The sequence below is a fragment of the Rosa chinensis genome, chromosome 4 (genome assembly GCF_002994745.2).
Source record: "Rosa chinensis cultivar Old Blush chromosome 4, RchiOBHm-V2, whole genome shotgun sequence".
Lineage (NCBI taxonomy): Eukaryota > Viridiplantae > Streptophyta > Magnoliopsida > Rosales > Rosaceae > Rosa > Rosa chinensis.
The window spans coordinates 22340251-22364777 of record NC_037091.1 but is presented as its reverse complement, the minus strand read 5'-3'; the positions used below and the strand labels follow the sequence as shown (position 1 = coordinate 22364777).

The 24527-nt window shown below is 39.2% G+C and overlaps 1 protein-coding gene and 1 pseudogene across 1 annotated transcript; one reads left to right on the top strand and one right to left on the bottom strand.

Annotated features, from left to right (window-relative positions):
- Positions 1–1003: 1003 nt before the first annotated feature.
- LOC112199000 (probable LRR receptor-like serine/threonine-protein kinase At3g47570) lies at positions 1004–4997 on the bottom strand. Its single transcript, XM_024340072.2, has 2 exons — positions 1980–4997; positions 1004–1492 (listed from the first exon to the last, which is right to left on the bottom strand). Exons 1-2 carry the CDS (start codon positions 4966–4968, stop codon positions 1149–1151), a joined length of 3333 nt encoding a protein of 1110 aa, XP_024195840.2. The 5' UTR covers positions 4969–4997; the 3' UTR covers positions 1004–1148.
- A 17280-nt stretch (positions 4998–22277) lies between these two features.
- On the top strand, positions 22278–24125 carry LOC112198999 (annotated as a pseudogene).
- Positions 24126–24527: the final 402 nt, after the last annotated feature.

The following is a 24527-nucleotide window of genomic DNA, read 5'->3' as shown; positions in this document are numbered from 1 at the left end:
AGTATATATTGACATTGTAGGTTCAGGGCATCAGTATGTAGTTGCTTTAAAAGGAAAAAGTTTTCCAGGTATTTTGTATTGATGGCTGAACCATCACGCATGTATAATTATGAGATTATATATTGATTTTTAATTTTGTTTAAAAATCGGGGCGTGACATCATTAACGGATCGGATCCACCTAAATCCGTATTTGATCCGTTAAATAAACGGGTTAACGAATTCGGATGATTAACGTATCAACGGATCAAAATTTTCAATCCAAAGCAGTCCAATAGCAACGGATCTAAAGCTGGTCCGAATCAAAATCCGGTCAATTTATAGGTCTATTTAAGGATATTGGTAAAACCAGTAAACTACTTGACAAGATGAACCTCAACCTGTTTTACTATACTAATTTTTTATTTTTTATAGCGCTGCTTTTGATGTACATTAATTTGTCAAATGTATCATCATATTTAATTGTAAACTATACCTGAATCTAACCCAAAAAAAAACAAAAAAAACAAAAAACTATTAAAAATCGCATTCAATATAATAAGATATGCATGACCCTTATATTGGTCAATGATTTTTGAGACTTTTTGGGGATATACTTTTTATGGTCTTACATTCCGTGAATGAGTTGGTGGGCAGCGATTTAACAAGTTTTTCGAGAACGATTTATATATAAAGGTTGATGCTCTGTTTTGTTTGCAAGTGCTCCTGCTTCAAAAGGCGAAGGAAACCCCTTTCCCGGTTTAACAAGGGGACAATATTGCCTGACAAACACTATATCTCGTAGAACACTTCTGATCCGGAAATTCTAGTTTCATTTAGCTTTAGTCGAACAAAAGTGGGTTTGGGCTGCTCCAAATATTCATTTTGGACCCAAACATCTGCCAAAATCACTCGAATCCTATTGCACCACGATAGGAAACAGGGTTGAGAACAATACCAAAAGTCCCAAAGGACAGATTATCTTCAAGAGTAATTTATTGTTCATGCAATCAAAATAGAAATTCTAAATGATGCTACTAAGTTATCGCCAAGGAAAAACAATCAAGTGTATGCTCGAATGACAAACTGAAAACTGAGAAATAACAACGCTATGCAAATAGAAAAAGCCAAGGGCCCAAGGCTAAAAGATGGATGTTAAACACCTCTGTCTCATTCTTGTAGTGCCAGTTTTATTTTCTTGAGCTTGGGCACCACATCCTTAATGTCCATTCTATCCTCTGCTGCTACTTCGGAACACCTCAAGCCTATTTCCAGGATGGACATAAGGATAGATTCTGTGGCATACATGTCTCTTCCCTCTTCTATGCTCAATAAGTCAGCATCCACCACTTCTAGAGCATTGTCAGGGATAGACACATTTACCCATTGCCTCAAAGTCACTTCTCCAGCAAACATTTCATCAGTTGGTTTCTTTCTCGCCATTATTTCTAGCAACATTATCCCGAAGCTATAAACATCGCCACTTCTGGACACTCTTCCTGTAGAACCATACTCTGTTTACAAGCATCAATTACAAACAAAATTTAATATCAGTATTCAGTACTCCACCAAGTATAAACTGTAAAATGCTACAAGTTTCTACAGAACTCCAAAATGTATGTTAAGATTTTGATAGCCTTAAAGAAATGCTATGAGTACTTCACTTGTAATCTGGTAATTAGCATCCTGGTTGATGAAACATTCTGGGGGCCAAGGCGCAAAACATCAAGATAATTAAGCACGGTATAGCTTTTTATTGTAATGAAGATTATCTTTTTTTCTTTTTTCTTTTTTTGAACATTATGTAACAGATTATCTAAGAATATAAAGGAAACCATTCTCATCTTTCTTAAATCATATTTACCTGATGTTTAATCTACTTACAATGCATCGATCTAAGACAAAGACATAAGACAAACTTCCATGGTTATTATTCTCCATGAACTAACCACAATTAGTTTTATCATGTAGCAATCAACAAAAGGAAATATTTAGAGTTACCTGGTGCTACATAACCCACAGTACCGATGGTTCTTGTCTGTGTTGCGTCTTTGTTTTTTGCTAAAATTTTTGCAAGACCGAAGTCTGCAACATGTGCAACCATGTCTTCATCAAGAAGGACATTGCCAGGCTTCACATCACAATGCACCACAGTTTCTTCTTGACCATGATGGAGATATTCCAAAGCAGATGCAATATCGATCAACATGCTTACTCTTTGCAGAATACTGAGACAGTAGTTGTGAGAGTATAACCACTTCTCAAGACTGCCATTAGACATGTACTGCAGCACCAAAGCTCTGACCTCAGGGCTAGAACATGTAGTTATGACCTTTACAAGATTCCTATGCCGGATTGTTCGCAACACCTTGCATTCTGCATCAAAACTTTTGGAGGCCCCTTCCATTTGCAAATTTAGAACCTTTATAGCAACAATTGTCCCATCAGAGAGCAATCCCTTGTACACAGAGCCAAAACTTCCCACTCCAATTAAGTTGCTTCCGCAGAAGTCATTTGTAGCAAGGCGGAGTTCTTGATATGATACCATTTTGTGCTCTGTTAATGGTGACTTTTCATCGGAACTTGGCAATGATGCTTTCCGTTTATGATACTTTTTCCACAGTAGAATAAGACCCAGGAGAATTGTTGTGGATGCAATTGCTGGAAGAATATATTTGAGCCAATGAAAAGCCATATTTGATTTCCTTTTGCTATGAGCCTTACATGGTGGGACTCCAAAATTTGATCTGCCGCAAAGTACTCCATTCTCCAAAAATGATTGATCAGTGAAGTTGACAAACGGTCCCCCAGAAGGAATCTCACCAGAGAGTTTATTAAATGAGAAATTCAGATAATTGAGATACCTGAGTTTTTCAAGAGACTTTGGTATTGTGCCCGACAATCTATTGTATGACAGATCCAAATATTCCAACCCTTTCAGATCACTGAAACTTTGTGGAATGTGTCCTACAAACATGTTGTTTGACAAATCTAGCCAGTTCAAGCTTTGAAAAGTTCCAATGATGCTTGGAATACTTCCCCTAATTTGGTTCCAAGATAAATCAACCATTTGAAGAACATTAAGCTTTCCCATTCTTGTAGGTAAATCTCCGGCCATGGAATTGGATGACAAATTCAAGAACAAGAGGCCTTCCAGGTTCCATAAATTCACTGGGACTGACGATGTCAGCCTATTGGAATCTAGGTAAACTCTTTGAAGGAGGCTGAGGTTTCCTATACAATTTGGGATAGACCCTGAGAATTTGTTATTTGATAAAGACAGTTCTCCCAGGTTCACCATAAGACAAAGCTCCTCTGAAATGGCTTCTTCAATATTGTTGTTATCAAGATACAATCTCTGCATCATCTCCAATTTCCCAATTGAGGATGGTAAATTACCACTGATATTGTTATTCATGAAGACGATGGTGGTCAAATTTTTCAAAGAGCCAATTGTCTTAGGTATATGACCCTGGATTTTGCACCCTGGTGCATATATTTGCCTGATGGAATAAGAGTAATTTCCCAAGATATCGGGTATGACACCATTTAGAGGATTGTCTTCCAAAGCCAAAAGGGTCAGAGAAGTGGAATTAAATAAAGAGGAAAGGAATCTAAGTTCTTTAACTCCAGGTTCTCCTGTTAAATGGTTTCCTCCCAATATAAGGAGTTCCAGGTGTTTCAAGCTACCAAGGTTCGTGGGTATTGGTCCATAGAGTAAGTTGTTGGCAGCATCAAGATCATAAAGGTTGCTAAAATTGGTAAAATATGATGGGATGTTTCCAGTTATTTGATTACTAGAATAATAGAGGTTTTCAAGGTTGGGAAGAAAAATCTTGTTGTATGGAGGAAAAGTTCCAGAAAGGGAATTATGTTGAAGTGAGAAAGTTTGCAAGGATGACATGTTGAAAAGTTCTTGAGGTATTGCATCTGTTAGGCTATTTCCATAAAAAGTAAACAAGTTTAGATTGGAAAGACGCCCCAGTTCCCTCGGAATACTTCCTGTAATGTAATTAGGCCCCAAATCAAAGACTTTCAAGCTCGACATGTTACCAATGGTAGGAGGTATGGTGCCAGTTAGGCCATTAGCACCCAGATAAAGCTCTTCAAGATTTTGTAAAAGCCCAATTGTTTCTGGAATATTTCCCACAAGCATATTATAAGGCACAGATAAGGCCACAAGCTGTGTGCATTCATATATTCTTGAGGGAATTTGGCCAACAAGGTTAAGGCCCCCAAAAGAAAGGATCTGAATACTAGGCCAATAGTGGCAAAGATCCATAGGTAGGCTTCCAGATATGTTGTTACTATATATATAGACTTTAACTAGAGAAGACAGGTTGAGGAGAGTAGAAGGTAATGAACCGGTGAGTTTATTTACACCCAAACTCAACACTTTTAATGTTGAAATATTGCCCAAAGATGACGGTATTCCACCCGTAAGTTTATTTTCATGGAGATATAATTCTTGAAGGCTAGGTAGGAATCCCAACTCTAGAGGTATAAAACTGCTTAGCCTGTTATTTTGGAGGTATATGATTTCAAGCTTTTGACAATAATATAAACTTGGAGGGATGTTACCTTCCAACTGATTGTAACTAGATTTAAGTATCCTCAAGCGATGCAAGCAACTGATCTCATGTGGCAGTGCCCCAGAGAAGCTGTTGTTTCGAAGATCGAGCAAGACTAGGAAGGAGAGGTTGCCAACATGAGGTGCAATGGTGCCTTGGAGACCCATGAAGGACAGATTGAGGGCTGTGACTCTTTGCCTGTGAATACTACAAGAGACTCCAATCCAATTACAGAAGCTTGTGTTGGTGGTCCAATTACCGCCCAATACAGTATTGGAGGGGTCGAAAGTGAGCTTGGATTGGATTGCAAGAAGAGCAGATTGATCGGTGAAGTTGGAAGAAGATATGGCCAACTCAAGTAAGCATGAGTACTGCAGTAAGAGAACACCAAAAAGAAAGAGAGTTTTTGGGTTTTCCATGAATACAGTAGAGGTAATGCAGGTATAGGCTCCCAGTATTTCTTATCAGTTGTAACCCAAAGCCACCTTAGATATACCAAGCACTTGTAGTCTTGTACAATTAAGTCAACAATGTCCACTATATTCCATGGACCAAGTGCCTCAATTAACAATGTCAAAATAAGACTCCGGAAAGGGAGAGGATCCTCTCATGAGCTCATTTTCCTCCTAACCTTCCTAAGCTTTTTATTAGATTTAGACACGTGGCTATAATGAATCTAATGGTCTACAACAATTTTAGTTTGTCATTTTCTATTTTTCCTTTTTCTGTCTCTTCTTCTTCTCTTCCTTCACGCTTGCCTGTCGCGCGAAGCGCGTCTCTCTCTCTCTCTCTCTCAGTTCTTTTTCATCTTCACTCAGCAACAATACGTTTAACTAATCAAGTGGGCTTCAATGAAATTTGATATTGAAAATGTTTTGATTTTCTGGAAATAAGAGAAAAAGACAAAAGTAGCTGATCCCGCAGTCCTTGAAAGAGTTTAGACAATGAAATTTTACAGAGAAGAACATCAATGGAACACCCAGCTCCAAATCAAACCAATCGATTGAATTGCAACCTTAAATTTTGCCCCAAAACAATAAGGGTGGAAAAATGCAAATCTCAAGTTCCAATCCCAGATTTCCATTACAGACCATTTTCGTAGAATAAACATGAAAAAGGGTTGGAGACAGAGAGAAGAAGATTGATAAGGGCTCAGAGGAGACCATGATCTATGTGAGAGCGAATTGTAAGAAATGCAAAGAAGCTATAAATTTCTAAAAGAGAAAGAAATAAAGAAATTGGGGTAATCTATATGAGTTTGAGTCTCTGGTCACGAAGCTTCTGAGAATCAATCGTATTTTTCCATCAGTAGTTGAATTGAAAGAGCTTCGATTGAGAGCTTTTACCTTGGGGTTGTGTCTGCATCTCAATATTTATTTGAGAAGTAAGGTCGGGGTTGAATTGTTAAGCCATGGATAAAGAAGAACAGAGTTGGAGTGACAGGAAGAGGGAGGAAGAAGGAGTGAAGAGATGGGAGGGAGGACAAAGAAAAGGGTAGTATTGTAAAATTCAAAATTCAAGAAGAATTTAATCATTGGATGTAAAATTTTCCACGTGTCTTACATCTGGATAGGAGCTTAGGTAGGTTAGGAGAGAAATGAGGTTAGGAGAGGATCCAAGTCTGGCCCGCTGAATGAGTCTCACATTCACATGCTAAATTCGAATCTTGATTATGGCACACAGTGACAGAACACAAACACTTATGGCACACAGTGACAGAACACAAACACAAATTCCAAATCTTGTCTTGTTTCAATCAAGCTGACTAAGGGAAATGCACCAAAAGAGTTAGAGACTTTGCTGAAAACAACAAAATCAAGATATGGAAAAGAGTAGTTGAAATTTTCATGATAAATTAAGTGGTCATAATCCATCGACTCCCATTTTCATTTGCTCTGAACTAAGACGACTCTCCATAGATGGACTAATTTTTCAGAAGGGAAAAAGTGTCATAATTTGTGAACTTTGAAGTAGCCATCACCGAAAGGAAAAAATAAAAATTAACCCCTAAATCGTTTCATGAATGCGGCAGACAATCCAAATAATTTAATCTTATTATCAATAGTAACGCAGAAAAACAAAAATTTACCAGATGAACCTCGAACTATTAACTGTACTAATTCTCAATTTTTTTTTTTTGACTTTGTCAAGGGTAACCCAAAGGCTTCCTAGGCCCAAGATAAACCCCTTCGGCGCATGTGAAATGCTCCAACTGTGCATTGCAGCACAGTGCCTGGCCACTTTGACATCTTCGGGATTCGAACCTAGGTTGGGGAGCACACCCAACTAGGCAAGAACCACTAGGCCACTTGCAGTGGTTTAATTCTCAATTTTCTTTAGCACTGCTTTTCCTGTACATTAATTTGGCTTTCGAAAAACTTTCTTAAAAGAGTTGCAAAAATCAAGGCTTTACATATAAAAATGTGTATCTTCTTCAACATAACTTCACGCATGAGATTCAAATTTGCTCACCACATTTAATTAGGTGGTGATACCACCATCCTATAAAAGTTTACCACTGTTTTTCAACACCACTCTAGTTAACTGTTATAAAAATGATACATCAATCATCTATATTTTAATATTTTAATATTATATTATGTTCTTAATAAAATACAGCAGCCTCATCTCTTTCCTCTCACCCTTTCATGGCATCCACAACCATCACGACCCCAACTCCCTCTCTGGCTAATCATTTTTGTAATACTGATCTTGAGTTGAAAGGTAGAGAGAACCACAAAACCTTTGATTCCTTCTTTCCCGATCCATCGAATCACCTTCCCCTACAGCCTTCCTTTTCCAATTTCTCTATCTCACCCTCTTCACTTCAAGCTTCTGTATAGAAGGAAAAAAAAAAAAAAAAGAGGGCTTGCTTGGGTGATCAAATGGCCTCCAAATTTCGATTAGACTTCAGATTTGCTATGGGTTTTCATCGGGCGTTCATATTCCCAACTCAATTTCATAATCTTAATGCTTCCTCGTCGATTATCTTCCACAGTCAAACCTATCGTGCTGGTGGTGTTGTTGCTTTCTATACCAGAAATCTCAGTTTTAAGATTTGATTTGAGTATTGCAAACTATTTAGAAGTTGATGCGCTCAAAGCAAGCGCATAATTTAACCCTGAAATGTCGTTAGTAATATAAGTAAGTAGGGATCGTTCTATTCCGGGGATTGAGGGTACACCTGTCAATGTAGGACAAACAAACAATTAAAATTAAAATAAAGTATAATATTCACAAAGATATTACAAAATATATACATATTTACGAAAAGGGGGGGATTTTTGGTTTTTGGATTTTCGAAAATAAAATTAAGTTAACAAAATAATTAAAATGCAAAAACATAAAAATACGAATCGAATGAGAGAACAAAGATCAAAATCGAAACATATGATTAAAATTGATTCAAACCCTAATATTGTTCATCTAAGTCATGAGAAAGGAGTTGATCATGTGAAACGTTAAAAGCAAACAATTTCCCATATTTTACTTTTCAATGCTAATTAATCTAAGTGAAAGCACAAAGACTAATCCTATCAAACATGCATTCAAGCCCTAGAAAGCTAGTCAATCATAACATGTTCAACGCAATAAACATAGAGAAAGGCTATCAACTCAAGTGTACAACTTAGTATGGAAAAGTCCACCTAATTGCAATCCTCGTTAATTAAATTCGATCTTTGTCCAAAACCTTTACTACTTTGGTTCAAGTTTACACAAAACGAAAAGTCGATTTCATGTTCTTAAACCTAGCAACAATTATGCATAAACCCTATAAGTGTCGACCCAAATAAGATTAATACACAAAGGATATCTATAATGCAAATTTAATTAAACAAACCCACATAAGCAACTCTCGAAGAACAATAATATGAATCTGAAAATTCTCAATTAATCATAAAAATTCCAGAAATTAATATTTGTTCAAACACATGTGTCAACTAGTTCATAACCAACGAAATTCAAAGCAAAGGTTACAAAGGAGAATCGGATTACACCGTGGATGAAGATGAGATGGATGATAAACGTTATGGGCTCTTGAATCTTGAAAGCAAGCTTCAAGGATGGATATGGATGGTGATGCTCACGGCTTCTCTTCTTCTTCCTTTGGCCTTGCTTGAACTCGTGGAGATGACTAGAGGATGGATGGGAAAATGGAAGGGAAATAGAGAGACAAAGAAGATGAAATGGATGAAGGAATTTGTGTTATGGATTCAGAAATTGGTGATTGAGAGTGAGAGGAGAAGGTGTTTAAATAGGGAAGAAAAAGAAGAGTGAAATGATGAGATGAAGAAAAATAATGAAAGTGGAGTATGAGAGTGGTTTGTAAAATATGTAAAAGATGAGGTAATGATGAAAGCAAAGCATGAAGGTGAAGAAATGTGGAAGTGATGATGATCTCTTAGAGTAGAAAAAATGTATCCAAGGAAAAAGAAATGCTTTCTTCATATGGGTGGGAAACATGAATATGTGGTGTTGAGCTGTTTTCAGGTCAGTTTCTGCCCCTTTATTCCTTCAATTATTTCTCCATCAAAACTTCATATTGGGCCTCCGATTTCTTCATATCAAATGTTCCTCTATGAGTGTAGATCATCCTGACAAATTTTCAGAGCTTCAATCCATGTGGTTGGGCCGGAAATGCTGCTGGACCTCTTACAGGTCCAGTTTTCCGGTTTTGCTTCTGTAGAAAATTGGGCTGATTGTTTGAAGGCCTTCCACTCATATTTTGCTCTGGCACTCTTCATAAGAAATGATCCTTTGGGTGTCTAGAATGGATCTGGAAGGTTTCAGCTCATTTGAAGTTCATTTGGTCAGGCGGCCACTCCTTCTTCTTTGCTTGGCTTGGTTTCTCCTAGCCGGAGTAGGAATATGTGTAAAATTGATCTTTTAGTACATTTCACCTTCATCTACTCCAATGTACCTTCATCTTTGCTCCCTTTGGTGTTCGCAAGCTCCTCTTTCCATTTATGAGTTCATTTCCACTTTTTAGCTCGGAGGTCCTGAAAATAGAAACTAATAAGAAAAATAGAAACTTTCCTAAACTGAAAAATGGAAACTTTCTAAAAATGAAAAATAGAAACTACAAAATAGAAACTTTCTACAAATAGGAACTTTCCCAATCGAAGAATGGAAACTTTCCAAAACAGGGATTTTCTAAGGAAATGGCGCAGAAAATGTAGGGAAAAGCAGTTAAAACGTCGCATTAAAATGCTCCTATCAGAAGTCCCACTATAATCTATATCCAACATCTTCCAACAAGATTTCCTTGAGGAAAACCCAAATCGAACTGCCACCCACAATCCATAAAGCTTCAATTTCTCAATATTAATTGTTTTGTACTTGGTATCGAGAGGCAGATTAATCAGCTAATCTGTGAACAAAGGCAACGCGAATTCTCAGAATTCCACCAAATTCTTCCACTCTGTGAACCAAGCATGACCCAGTATTAATTTTAAACCCAGAGAACTAGTCGAGGTGGTGGAAAACCAACCAAAACTCAAAACCGTAACCATGAACGATGAACAATAGAGGACGGGTCCTAATCTGGGATTTTTCGGTTATTGTTTGTTTGTTTTAGAGTTGTCATACTTCATGAATATTAAATTACAAGGTAGAAGTAGAGGAGAGAGAATATTCATGAAGTGGTCTGCAATTGAGTTTGCTGGGAGGAAGATGAAATTAAGCTCCTGAAGAACTGTTTCTGAGAATTGGGAAGGAAGAGAGAGAGTGATTTTTATTTCTTTCTCTTCATTAATTACAAATATTATTAATTTATTATAATAGAATTTTAAAGAGTTAACCATGGTTGTACTGTAGAATACGTGGCACGTTTATAGGATGGTGGATGGTGAGCAAATTTGAATCCCACAGCCCCAGACATTTTATCTTCGGATAAAGAAAGCACATTGGCCCCATAAATGGATCTATTAAGCAACTGCCACCCGCTGATACAAAGAGGCACAAGAACCTATGTCAAGGCTTGAGCCATCAGCGAACGACGAGATAGCTGCTGGTCATAAAGCTCACGAAAAATGCGATACTTGGCATCACGGTACTTCTTCACCTTAGAGATCTGTACTTCCTAATAGGTACTTACATCAATGAAAGTACCACCTAAAGGTCACATATTTAATTGTCATTTTAGCACCCGCCAAAAACTATAAATCATATAACAAAATCACCATCATGTGCCTAGAGCACTCTTGCATTCAAGAAACCTACTTGCGACTCAAAAATCCAAGGTCATGCTACCTGCAACTCGAATTTGTCAGACTGAATATCAACTAATCGAAAACTTCACCCAAATGGACCTATGATACGCACGACCTTGTCATTATCTACATCTCCGAAAAATCCTAGTAAAAACTGCAAAGGAATCTTCATAATAGAGCAACTGGAGTCCGTAGGAGATTCTTGAACAATCTGATATTCTGATATGCAGCCTTGATATATATCATGTGTGCATATTATTGGGGATATGTCAGAGTCAAATGGACCATCACATATGTATCGCCATAAATTGCTCTGCTTATTTTGGGAGAAAGGAATCCTCATTCAACGTGGTTACAGGGAACAATGCTATAAATATCACGACGTATGTAAGACAACAAGTTTTATTTTGTTTTTGTTTTTGTTTTTTTTTTTTTGTGTTTTTGTTTTTTTTTTGTTTTTTTGATACCCAGAAATTCCCCAAACCTGCTTCACAGACCCAACCTCAGATAGGGGCCTCTCCGGTCGAACACTACAATCTTTAGGCGACAGCAAACTCTCACAAATAGCAAGGTAGGTATCGAGAGGGGGTTCAAACCCCATTTCACATGGGAAGCAAACCATGGGCCTTTCCATTCCTAATGCGTCATTGGTATAACAATTTTGGTAGTTTGGTAAGGTAAAGAGGAGAAACAGAACAGAAGAAACACAAGCATTATATGCATTCCTCTCTTCAAAGTGAGATGGAAGCCATACAGCATTATCAGAATACTGATGAAATCCAGGCTGATGATTCAATGGCGGCCGTGCATATTCTTCAGGCATTCTATCTGAACATTTATCAGGTACATCTGCAAATGGCATACGGTACCGTGCAGAGGTAGGAGAAATTGGAAACTCTGCCATTGGTCTTGGATCAAGGTGCCCGTGATGCCTAGGAGAATGGTATGCAGGACTCCACGGAGCTTCCATGTCGTTATACCTTTGGCTAATGGGCTGATGGTGTTGCCCTGAACCTATATGAGGTATTTTGAGGCGATGCAGGTTATAATGAGACATGGATATCTCGTTTCTCTGGCTATGGAGGCCACCCTCGAGACTCATTGGACTAAAGAACTGTTCAACTCCATGGAGATCATCAACTGAAGTGATGACAGGGGACTCTAAATGCTGCTTCCTAAATTCGGAACCATCATTTAAGTTATTGAGTGCATCAACATACCTCCTCTCATGATCCCTTTCATCCCCGTCATAGTGTGAGGAACCACCATCTTGGTCGGGATACGAAAACAAAAAAATCCTGAGCCTGGTGAAACCATCACCCGACCCCAACTTATCATACTCTTCCATCATGTTGGTCACATCATCATCATTCACAACCGAGACAAGGGCGTCAAGGTCCTCATCCGGTTGCTGGTACTTAAGCACCGCCGCCCCTTCATAAAGCTCCCTCATCTTGCTCATCAACTCCTCATACCTAATGTCTCGCGGAACACTAACAATTCGTGTCTCCCCACCGACATATCGGAGCCTCCCATCCTGCGGCCGAGGCAATATACTACCGGAGAAACTACACAGAAATTTAACACGAGGGGATTGTCTTCATTCGAAACAGGGCTGGAAACATGGGTGGAATTAGAGCCAAAGTGAGGGGTAGTGGAAGGGCTCTCCATCAAGTAGACAGCCTGTTGCTGCTGCTGATCAATTGGGTTATCCGACTCACTCAAGCATGCAATTCCTTTATTACACATGAGTGAGTATCATTCAAGATTTTCAAATTTCGGAAATTTGAGCCGGTAATCATAAGCATGGTCTCCAACTTGAATAACCCAAATGAACAAATCTTCCATTTATAACAAACTAATCATATCTCCGAGTCCGGCATTGAAACAATCACCAAAACCACAAATTCATATAAAAAACTAATGAATCAATTCACCCCCAAAATTCAATGCCCCAAAAATCAACAAATTCTGGCGTAAAAAAGAAGTGGGTACCTGAAAAGTAGGAGAAACTAGGCAATACCAAGATGGTATCAGGGAATCTTGGATATAAAGGCCCAGCCCAGTTCGGCTGCTGTTGCGATCTAGCACAGCAGAAGAGAGAGCGGGAGATGCGTGGGAGTGAAGAGAGTGGTTTTTTATCTGTGGAAAATAATAATAAGGTCGAGACGAAGAAGAAGAAGAAGATGATGAAAAGGGAGGAGATGAAGGACCGCCATAGGCGTAGTGGCTTTGGTTTTTGGTTCGCTTGGTTTTGGGTCGGGATGCGATGCCTGTTTGCCAGGTAGTGTCCCACGTGGCACTACCTGCTTTTCGCGTTTCTCCTCTTGCTAGCATCTGATTTATCTCCTCCGGAGGAATTTGGCATATGCCGTTTCGCACGTGCTTCTGCATACTACGGATTACTGGCAAACATTTGCTACACTCACCCTCATCAGTGGGCGGACGACAAAAGAGTCATTACCTAGTAAATTTGTGAAAGATTATTTTCCAACATACACGTGCTAATATCAGTTTCTAGGTAGCAAATTTGAGAGGTATTTGGGAACGTGAGCTTATGATGAAGGATTAGTCTGATTTTGCTATAATACCCAAGTGGAATTCGATCAGAATACTGAATGGATGGATGTGTTACTAACTCGTATAACGTAACCGATGTGGCTTGCTACTTCACATCTGATAAAAAAAAAAACGTACAGATACTGAAAGCCAAATAAACATCTAGATCTTCGACGTGTGTGTAAAATAGTCTGCAATGAATGATGGCGATGGCGGTTTTGAGATAATAATTTCATGTCAGATTGGGATAAAACTTTTTCTTTGATTTTTAATATCCACTTACGGGAGAAGTACGTCCTAAATTTCTTGGTGTTTGTTGATTTGTATTAAATGGCCACGCGTTTAATATTTAATAATAATCGCACGTGCTTCTGCATACTTTGGGATTACTAGCAAACATTTGCACGACTCACCCTCATAAGAGCATCTCCAATGGAGTATTCAAAATGCTTGTGTCAAATTCAAATTTGAAAGTTGATGTGGTAGTGTTATTTTTGCTACACTCATTCTCCAATGGATTGGTCAAATAATAAGAATATTTTATTTTTTAAATTGTTTTGATTATTTACAAACACATAACATGCTTTCTCTCTCCTCAACCTCTCCTTCTTCTCGACTTCTTTTCTGGTTTTTCTGTTTTTGTTTTTTTTTTTTCTGTCTTTTTTACAAGAACAACATCAGATGCCCAAACTTGTAATCAATAGATTCCAAGATTCAAAACTCATGAAAACTAAAACACAACAAGAGCAGATCCAAGCAACATTGCTAATCAAGCTTTCTGTTTCAATCTCTCTCTCCAATTCAAGCTTCGCCACCGATATCGATCTGATTCTGCCACGGCAATCGACCATCATCTTGCTCCAAATCCAGATCCAAGCAATCTGCCACCGCAATTGACCATCATCTTGCTCTCTTTTTTAATTAAAATTGATCTGATACTTTTCCATGAATGAATGATTGTGGTCTGGGATGAATGGTTATGGTCTGGGTAGGAAGAAACAGAGAGAAGAGAAGGAAGGAGGGAGAAGTAAAGAAGATGAAAGAAAGAAATTGACAGTTTCGGGAGATCTGTCAAATTTGACAGAGAGAACTGGAATGTCAAATCCAAGTCGGATTTGACAAATCGGTTAAAGGATTTTTCTCTTTCATTTCTTACCGTTAAAGCTCCACCATGTCAAATGACCAATCCATTGGAGATGGTCTAAGTGGGCGGACGACAAAAGAGTCATTACCTAATAAATTTATAAAAAATTATATTTCAACATACACATATTAATATCAGTTTCTGGCTAGCAGGTTTGAGAGGACTTTGGGAACGTGAGCTTATGGGGAAGGATTAGTCTAGTTTTGCTAGAATACCCTCGTAGATCTTGGTCCGAATATCGAATAGGTGGATGTGTTACTAACTTGTATAACGTAACTGAGGTGACTTGCTACTTCACACCCGATTAAAAAAAAAAAAAAACAAACATATACATATACATATACTAAAAGCCAGATAAACATCTAGATCCTTGACGTGTGTGTAAAATAGTCTGCAATAAATGATGGCGGTTTTGAGATAATAATTTTAGGTCAGATTGGGATAAAACTTTTTCTTTGTTGCAATAAATGTACTCACAAGTTTTCGAGCTTAAAGAAATGTGTTTTATAAATGTTGCATGCATTGGATTTTTATAAAAGAATAAATGTGGGAAAGTATAAATTCCTTTTGTTTTACAATTAATTATTTTTGTCCACTCACGCTAACATTTTTATCTACTTTCCCCTGGGCCCTTCTTTTTCAAATGTCCAGTCTGTAGAGTAGCTGGTTCGGCATAATAGTATTCGAGGCATAGCATCTGTTGCTGTTGTTTTTTATATTGTAGGTTATTTATTGAACCTACTTGTATCTTGAATTCTTTTCCCCCTTTAGATTGCTCTAATAACCTGTGGGACAAATGTTGTAAAGTTTGAGAGTTGCACTTGTGCATTTGGTTTATGTTGTATGGTTCGTATTTCAGTTGTTAATTGTCGAGTTGTAGTGATTTGGGGAGCAGGGCGGCTCCAGAAGAATAAGGATGGCATATTAAAAGTGTGAATGTATTTTTACAGGTTTTGGGTAGTCAATTTTAGGGGTGACTCTGCCGAATTTTTTATAGAGTTATTCCTAAGGTGGGCCCGATAGGGCCACATCGGATTTCAGGATGAAATTCGGGGAAGGTCCTATCACGGTTCGCTCAAAAAATCATGTTGGCCACGTGTCACTCGACTGAGGTCTTCTTAGCTTACACATGTGCTTTTGGCTTGGTGACATGTGCGCGGGCATGCCAACTCGCAGCTGGAAGGCCAAGCGAGGTTTTGATCTAGGTTATTGAGTTTGCGCTAACCTGACTTCTGATCAGTTGATTGTGGGCCGATGAAGGATCAATCTCAGCCATGGGGTTCTCTCTGCCTTGGGTGCAAGGTGTCACGCCTCGATTTTTAAATAACATTTAAAATCAATATAATACTAGAATTATACATGCGTGATGGTTCAGCCATCAATACAAAATACCTGGAAAACTTTTTTCTTTTCAACCAAGTACATATCAATGCCCTGAACCCACTATGTCAATACAAACCCGCTCCATAGAGTCATATATTACATAAGTTTACGAATTAAGTTGCCACCACAAAATAAAACGTAAATGCTCCTCGGAGCTTACTACACAACGGAAGTCTTATAAGCGGTAAAGTCACAAAATTGGCTTCCTATCATAAAGCTGCAAACACGCTATCTCAGCTTCCGCCACGATTGTCCTGACAAGTAGGATTTACCCCTACACCATTGAATAGTGCACCGGATTGTCACACAACATATCTGGTAAGCTTATGAAAGGTTGTATGAGTAACTCAAAAACAACTCACACCAACCACAAGAAAACCACCATTTTGTTCAAGTAAATCCAGAATATGTGTCTGGCCCAAACTCGAGGTTACTTGCTCTAGTTGAAATAGGGTTTGTATTAGAGATATTCACGGAAAATCTTAGGAGATATCCAATCAATGTGCGATTATGTTCCATGTACAACTCTATCTCTATGCTTGTAATCCTCTATATAAAGAGGCCCCTATTATCAATGAAAGTACGACTCAATTCTCTCCCAATTCAGTTTTCCTTAAACACGTTATCAGCACGAAGCCCTAACCCTGAAACAAATAGCCAAACCCTGATTCAAGAATCTAAAAACCTTGAATCCGAATACAAAACCTTGAAGCCTTTTCTACCTCCACCTCACACCTTGAAGAACTCGATCCCAGGAGTCCAGAACCGGCTAGAAACATACCCAACCGGCCACCGAAAGCTCCATACAACTCGCAGCAAATATTCCTCCTGTTCACCATCTTCCGGACCTCCAATTTCCACCAAATTTTGGTAGCAGAAGCCTCTCAAGCTAAAGATTCAGGAACCGGAAGAAAAAGCAAAAAAACAGGTAAGTTGGTGAACCAGTCGACTAAATCTTCTACAGAAAACCGGCAGAAAAGAAAAGAAAAGCAAAAAAAAAAAAAAGAGGAAAAGAAGGAAGCCCAAAAGCCCTGAAGCCTAGAGGCCCACTGACAAGGCCCACTGCCATGTCAGTTTCCAGGACCCACTGCCACGTCAGCATCAGACCCCACTGCTACGTCAGCACCCAGGGACCCACTGCCACGTCAGCATCAGACCTCACTGCCACGTCAGCACCCAGGGACCCACTGCCACATCAGCACGGACCCCACTGCCACGTCAGTGACGGTCAACGTCTATTGACCGATTCCGGTCAACTTTTCCGATGACTTTTTCCTGCCAATTTTTCTGCCAAATTTTCCGGCCACCTGTTTCGAGGTTTTTTTTTTTTTTTTTTTTTTCCTAAAAGTTCCCTTTTTTTAGAGTTTTTAAATTCAATTTCTCTTCTTTTTATCGGGGACTTGCAACCTCCCTTTTTCTACCCCCTTTTTTCATCATAGGGGAGACTAAATTAAGCCGAACTGTAGGAGTTCGTGCTCACTCCAAACTTAGAACTTGTTGAAATCTCCAAACTTAGAGTTTGTAGAGAATTTATGATCGACCACTTACGTCATTGTTTCGATCTAATCCAATACCTCTTGGAATTTAATTTCTTGGAAGCGATTATGCTCAGAAATTCCTAATTTCTTGTAAGCGATTACGCTCAGGAATTTTATATGCTTTTGTGGTAGCCTTTTACGCTGCGAAACTAACCTTTTTTCTTGTTCTTTTTCAGGATGAGTAACCTGAACAAATTGGACTTTGCTCCATTGGGAACAACTGGCTCTGGATATCACAGGTGGGTTCGTGATGTCTGCCAGCATCTCAAGGCCGAAGGAATCCTGGATATGATTCTCGAGCCTAGCCAGGACGTGTTAACTGTTGAGCAAGCTCAAGCTTTGGAAGCAAATAGAGCAGCCTTAGAGGCAAATAAGGCTAAAGCCATCATCCTAATGACTCGTCATATGGATGATTCGCTCCAGTACGAGTGTATGAATGAAGAAGACCCCAGAAGGTTGTGGGTTTCACTCGAAGAAAGATTTGGCAACGTCCGTGACTCCTTGCTTCTTGACCTAAAAGTCAGATGGCATAGCCTCCGCTTATGTGATTTCAAGTCAGTTCTTGACTACAACTCGGAAGCAGTTCGCATTAAATCCTTAATGGAATTTTGTGGTATTGAGATCACAGATGCAATGTTGATTGAGAAGACTTTCTCTACCTTCCCCGTCTCTGCATTGATGGTTGCTAAGAACTATCGAATCGATGTTGTTGCAGGACGGATCACAAGGTTTCATGAGCTCATTAGAGCTATAAATGTCGCTGAAAAGCATGACAACATCCTTGTGAAGAACTATAATTCAAGATCCGTGGAAATAGAGAATATTCCGAAATCCAATTATAGTCGCACCCCTAAGAGAAGGTGCCAAGAGCGAAACCCTAATCTTAGGGATACATTTGGACGTTCTGGTCCATATAATCGCTCTACTTGGGAAAGTAACGGCCAAAATAGGCGAACACGGAACTGAAGAGGTCAACGTGGAAAGAGAGAGGGAGGCAACGCCTCTGACCATGTTGGTGGCGCCACCAACACTAAGAGCCATCTAAATGACGCTTTCAAAGCGCCTCAATCAATGGAGTTCGAGCAAAGAGATGTATGTTCTCGATGTGGAGTGTCTGATCATTAGGCACACATTTGTAGAGCTCGTGAAGAACTAGTCACCGCCTACAAAGCATATTGTGAAGCAAGAGAAGCTCACTATGTGGAACAAGAAGATCAAGAAGATGATCTAGAATGAAGGGTTAAAGACTACAAATCTGGCTGAGATCAATTGATTGACAATTCTATTTAAGTCTTTATTTTTCCAAGAGATGTAATAGGCAATTGTCATATACTTTGTAGTAAATGCCAATGGCTTAGTCTTTCTTCAAAGTAGGCTCACCCAAAGTAAGTGTGATGTCTAGGAAGGTTCTGAGATTAGTTGTACTTAAGCGAGCCTTGCTCCACCGACATCTCTTTATTCACCTGGTCACATTTATTTTGGAATTACCGAAATAAGTTAGACAACTACCATTGTTTTGCATTAGGTAGCATTTTGGATTAGATTTTCTTTGGTTAAAGAGACAATGATGTAACTCCGTTAGCCTATGAATAAAATTTTGAGTTCTTTTCATTATGACTCAATTTTGATTCTGAGCATATTACTTTTGTGACTACGATGGCTGGGTCATCAATATTAATTCAAGGACAGGGAATAGCCTAAGTTCCCTCTGCCAAATGGCACCTTGATTACTGTCACAAAAACTCTCTACGATCTTAGGGCAAATCGTACCCTATGAATAGCCAACGGATTCCATGCGAAAACGCATGTAGAGAACGGAAATGAGTTCCTTTGCAATACCTCTAATGATTAAGAACAAAGGCGCATCTTAGAGAAGTTTATGTGTCTCTCTAGTGGACTCTATGTCACTATTCGAGCTATTAAATCCAATAAAGTTATGAGAGAAGATCTCTTGGATTTAAACACATATTGGCTTTGTCACGACAGGATAGGTCATCTTAGTCATGATATTATGATGCATCTACTAAAGACTTCACATGGACATCCTTTCTCTCGAGCGACATAAAGCATGAATCAAAAGTTGTTTCCTGGACTAAGTGTGACCGACACTGCTGCCTAGCGCACCGCCTCCATCCACCACCAGCGTAGGGCTAGCGCAGTCCCTATCCATAATGCCATGGATGGCGTCCATCATGGTGATGGCGCCCCAGGTGATGCTGCAATCACCAACTTGCTTCAAAATAGAGTTTTAGACGCTCAGGCCTAACCAAAATTCTCATTGGTTGCTTCTAAAGCCTGTCACTCGTTTTACAAAGGCCATTCCTTAGGGAAATTAGGACTGAGACCGTCCTATGCAAAGGATATGAAAATACTCATTATGTTTTTACATAGAATCCATGGGGATTCTGTGGACTAGTTCAACCAACTTGCAGACGCTTAAATATTTCATGATGTTGGTTGACAAGCAAACACGCTGGTCACGTGTTGTGCCATTGTCCACCTATAAATGCTGCTTATGCTCCACTCCTAGCACATATCATATGACAACGGGCTCACTCCCCAGATTAACCTATTCAGTCAATTTGATTTGACTATGCTAGAGAGTTTACATCGAAAGACTTTCGATGGATATTGCAATGGGATTGATGTTAGACATCATATTCCCATGTACACACCCAAATGGTCTTGCGAAAACGACTACGATGGTAGTCCGGACATTGGTAATGCACACCAATCTCCTTATATCCGCTTGGGGTGATGTAATATCACATGCAGCTATGCTAATTCATCTACGACCCACCACCACTCAATGTACCTCTGCGTTATAGCTAGTGACTGGGTACAAGTATCGTACTTACGCATATTTGAGTGAGCCATTTATGTGCCAATTGCGCCGCAACAGCACTCTATGATAGGTCTGTACAAACGAATGGGCAACTACGTTGGATTTGAGACTCCAACAATCGTCCGGCACTTAATGCCCTTGTAAGGCAATCTCCTTACCTCTAGATTTGGGGGTTGTCACTTTGATGAGATAGTCTTCCGTTCGTTAGGGGGAGATAAGAACATGGATGTTCAACAGGAACGACAGGAATTGTCGTGGCCTATCCCCACTATGTCTCATCTCAATCCCTACTAAAGTGATGAGATCACACAAATATGCTGCAAACATGCCTGCAAGGAAGGACGTCCCTACGAGAGGTAGTAGCACCACCCTACACGGAGGTAGGCATGGCACCAACGCCAATGAGAGTGGCACTTTGGTGTTACAGGTCATGGCCCCAGCGAGGATGCGTGGGAGGCCCGTGGGTTCGAATGACACTTTGGCACATTCTAATCATTTGATCATCAAGACTCAAAATCCGTCTCATGAGAATCTTCCGGGTTGGGTTATTGTTGGGGGACGCCTCAACATTAGAACCCTATTCCTGAGAATATAGAGCTCTATGAAAATTACACTAGTGTACATGAGACGTGGGATAGAAACTCTATCATAATTGTTGATGTAGTTGCACATTTCGTTGCGCATGAGTTTGTTGAGTCTGATGATATCGAACCACGCTTCGTTGATGAATGAATGCCAACGTAGAGAGATTTGGCCTAAATGGAAAGATGCGATCCAGGTTAAGATAGATTCTCTAACGAAGAGGAAGGTTTCGAGCTAGTGATGCCAACACCTTCTAACATAAAACCTATTGACTAATGGGTCTTCGTTAGAAAGCGTGATGAGAAAAAGAGATGACAATCTCCCCTTATGGCACAAGGCTTCTCACAAAACGCCCTGGAATCGACTACGATAAGACATATTCTCTCATAATGGATGTCATTGCACTCTACTACCCTGTCAGTTTAGTAGTTTCCGAATAACTGATCATGCAGCTTACAAATGTTGTCACTACGTATCTCTATAGGGATCTAGATACGGATTATACATGAAGGTTCATGGTGAACTTCATTTACCCAAGTCAAGTGGCTCTAGACCACGGAGCGAGTTTGCAATAAGTTTGAAATGCTCACTAAGATGACTACTTGATTGGGAAGGGATATGCCCACGCATTTTGATAACAAGTTTTGGATTCTATCGCGGTTCATGTTGGACATGATCTTCATTAGAAGCCCTTAAAGAGTTAAGGGAAACCGCTGAACACTTGAAATCCGATTTTGAGATGAAGGATTATGCACTACAAGAAATCTAGGCTTTTACCCCCTAAAATTTACGGCGTGCATATTATGCTCGCCGTAAAAGACTCCTCTCTGTTAGCCTTTTACAGTGTGCTCCAAATGAGCGCCGTAAAAGACTCCTCTTTTTTAGTCTTTTATGGCGTGCTTTGAATACGCGCCGGAAAAAATTTTCTAGTTGGTCTTTCACGGCATGCTTTTAATATGTGCCAATGCACGCCGTAAAAGACTTTTTCTAGTTGGTCTTTCACGGCATGCTTTTAATACGTGCCAAAGCACGCCGTAACAAGACTTTTCTAGTTGGTCTTTCACGGCATGCGTTTAGAGTGTGCCGTAAATAAGTGCCCCACATATTTTGAGAACCCGCCTATTTCGGCTAAAATTCTAATCTCCCACCCAATCGACCTCTTACTAATAAACCCAATCTTCACAAAACAAACGCCAGACCCAAACCCTGACATTATAAGCCATCCCTTCCTCTCTCATCTCTCTCCCCTTTCTTTTCTTAATCCTTGTTCAAACTTCAAACTAATCCAATCATCCAGTTATCTGGGCGAATACCTCTCTCTCATCTCTCTCAAATTGAATTGGGGTTTCTTTCAGATCTGAGGTGAATCGACAAGAAAATCTGATTTTGCGTTTGGCTCCAAACTAATTTGGGTTTCTCATCTCACCTACTTGGATTCCGCCGAAGTGGACATAGCCTTGCAGCGATGGTCATACATGGTAACCCTTTATTCTGCGTCATTTAGTTCAGCGATTTCTAGAGTTTCTCTAGTTTTCCAAGGACGCTCTGGTTTACAATGAAAAGAAACGGCAATTCTAAAGCAGAGCGATGGCGGCGGCGGAAGGAAGAGGAAGGATGTGAGCTCCGAGGACGAGTCTTTTAAGATGGTTTCTACTAGTAGTGCTAATGGCTTGGTTCGTTTTTTCAACTTTTTTTGAAGTTAAATTTTGGTGCTCTTTTGGTTGTGGGTTTAAGTTTTTAAGTGTGGGTTTGTGAGGAAGTAATGAACTTTGAAGTGAAATGATAAGAAAGTAATGAACTTTGAGGAGAAACGAATCAACTTTAAGTTGTGGGTGTTTATGTTTTAGCTTAATTTAGTGAACTCTTTATAAACAAGTTGTTGAGTTAGTAGCTGCATGTGTAATTGTGTGTGAGGTGAAGTGAGTTAAGCTTATGAGAGTAATTATGAGATATAAGAGTAGTGGTGAATTGGTTTCAGCTAATGGCTGTGTTTATGTTGCTTACTTGAATGTTAATTTTTGTGTTGATGTTTTTGAACAGAAAGATTCAAGTGGGAAACGGATGGAGTTAGAGGGATCTAGAAACGAAAACGGCAATTCTAAAGCAGAAGTTGAAACAAGTTCAGGGGCTGATGACAAGCCAGAGGAACAAAGTACTAAACCTTCTTAGCCACCTAAGCAAGATTATATCCATGTGAGGGCGAAAAGGGGCCAAGCTACCTATAGCCACAGTCTCGCAGAGAGAAAGTAATGCACTTTTAGTCCTCTTGAGTTTGCAAAAATATTATCTAGAACATCAAACGAGATTTTGACGATTTAGTATGATTTATTCACTCTACCATGCCCATTTTGGCAGGCAAGGAGAGAAAAGATCAGCCAGAGGATGAAAATTCTTCAGGATTTGGTTCCTGGATGTAATAAGGTATTTATGTTATCTCTACTTGGTTTTAGGTCAGTCAAATTACTTAGCACATGTAGGTAGTATTTCCTACAAAATGAAGTATAGGGAATTGAAGATGAATTTGGTATCTTTGGTACTACTTCTAATTACTAGACAACTCTAAAAACATCTCAGTAAATTATCTAGGGCTCTGTATTATGAGTTTAATCTTGTTTCACTTAGTATATTTCCTTACATATCCTGGTGTACTTTTTTTCTGAGAAGGTTATTGGGAAAGCACTTGTTCTTGATGAGATTATTAATTACATCCAGTCACTACAGCACCAAGTCGAGGTATCTATCCCCATCAGGCTCTGTCTATTGCTAACTGGTACATGGTTTTGCTTTAAACTGTTAAACCTGAATCTCTCTGTTAATTTGGATTCTTTAGTTCCTTTCATTGAACATTGAAGCAGTCAATTCAAGGGTGAACATGAATCCCGCCATTGAAGCGTTTCCTTCAAAAGATGTAAGTCTACTGCACCTTAATACTTACATAGAGGCCACTGACTTGTGAAGTTTGAAACCATTTTCTGCCTGGAAATCTAGATCATCACCATGTTGGTTCGCACTATAATTCTCAGAAATGCTTTCCTTTCTATTATCACCTTGGCATTTACCCATCTCTATAGACTCGAACCTTCTAGTCTTATTTGGTGGACGTGACATGTTGAGTAATCTTGTTACTGTGAATATTTTTACGTTCTATATGCTGTAAAATTTTCTTACCTTAAAGGTGTTTTTTCCTGGTGCACAACAATTTGATGCAGCTGCGTTGTTATTTGGACCACACACACCAAGGGAGTATGTGCAGGGCTCGCAAGCCAAATGGCTGCATATGCAGGTTGGTGGTTGTCTTGATTTTGTTTCATAGAGTGTCATTATTTGCCTTACTATATGATGACTTCATGTAAAATTCAAGTGCAGTAATCAGATTTATGTTAAGGACCAATAGCATTAGATCATATCTAGATGGCTCATGTTGATGTGAATATGTGGTACACACTTGTTTAGTTTTACACAATTAAGTATATCATGCTCATTAGGTAGATGTGATTTTATGTATAGCAAATCCTCTGAACCTAGTTGCCTCTGAATGTTATTATCTCTTTAAGCTGTTTTTTCACCTCTAATATGAAGTTTCTCCAATACCATGTTTTGCTGTTTTACTTAATAAGCAATTCAGATGAGTATTTAGATAAATCTGTCTATTTCTACATAATCTAAATAGCTACATTGACTGAGTGGTGAAACTAATGATTCTTTGGTGGAAAGA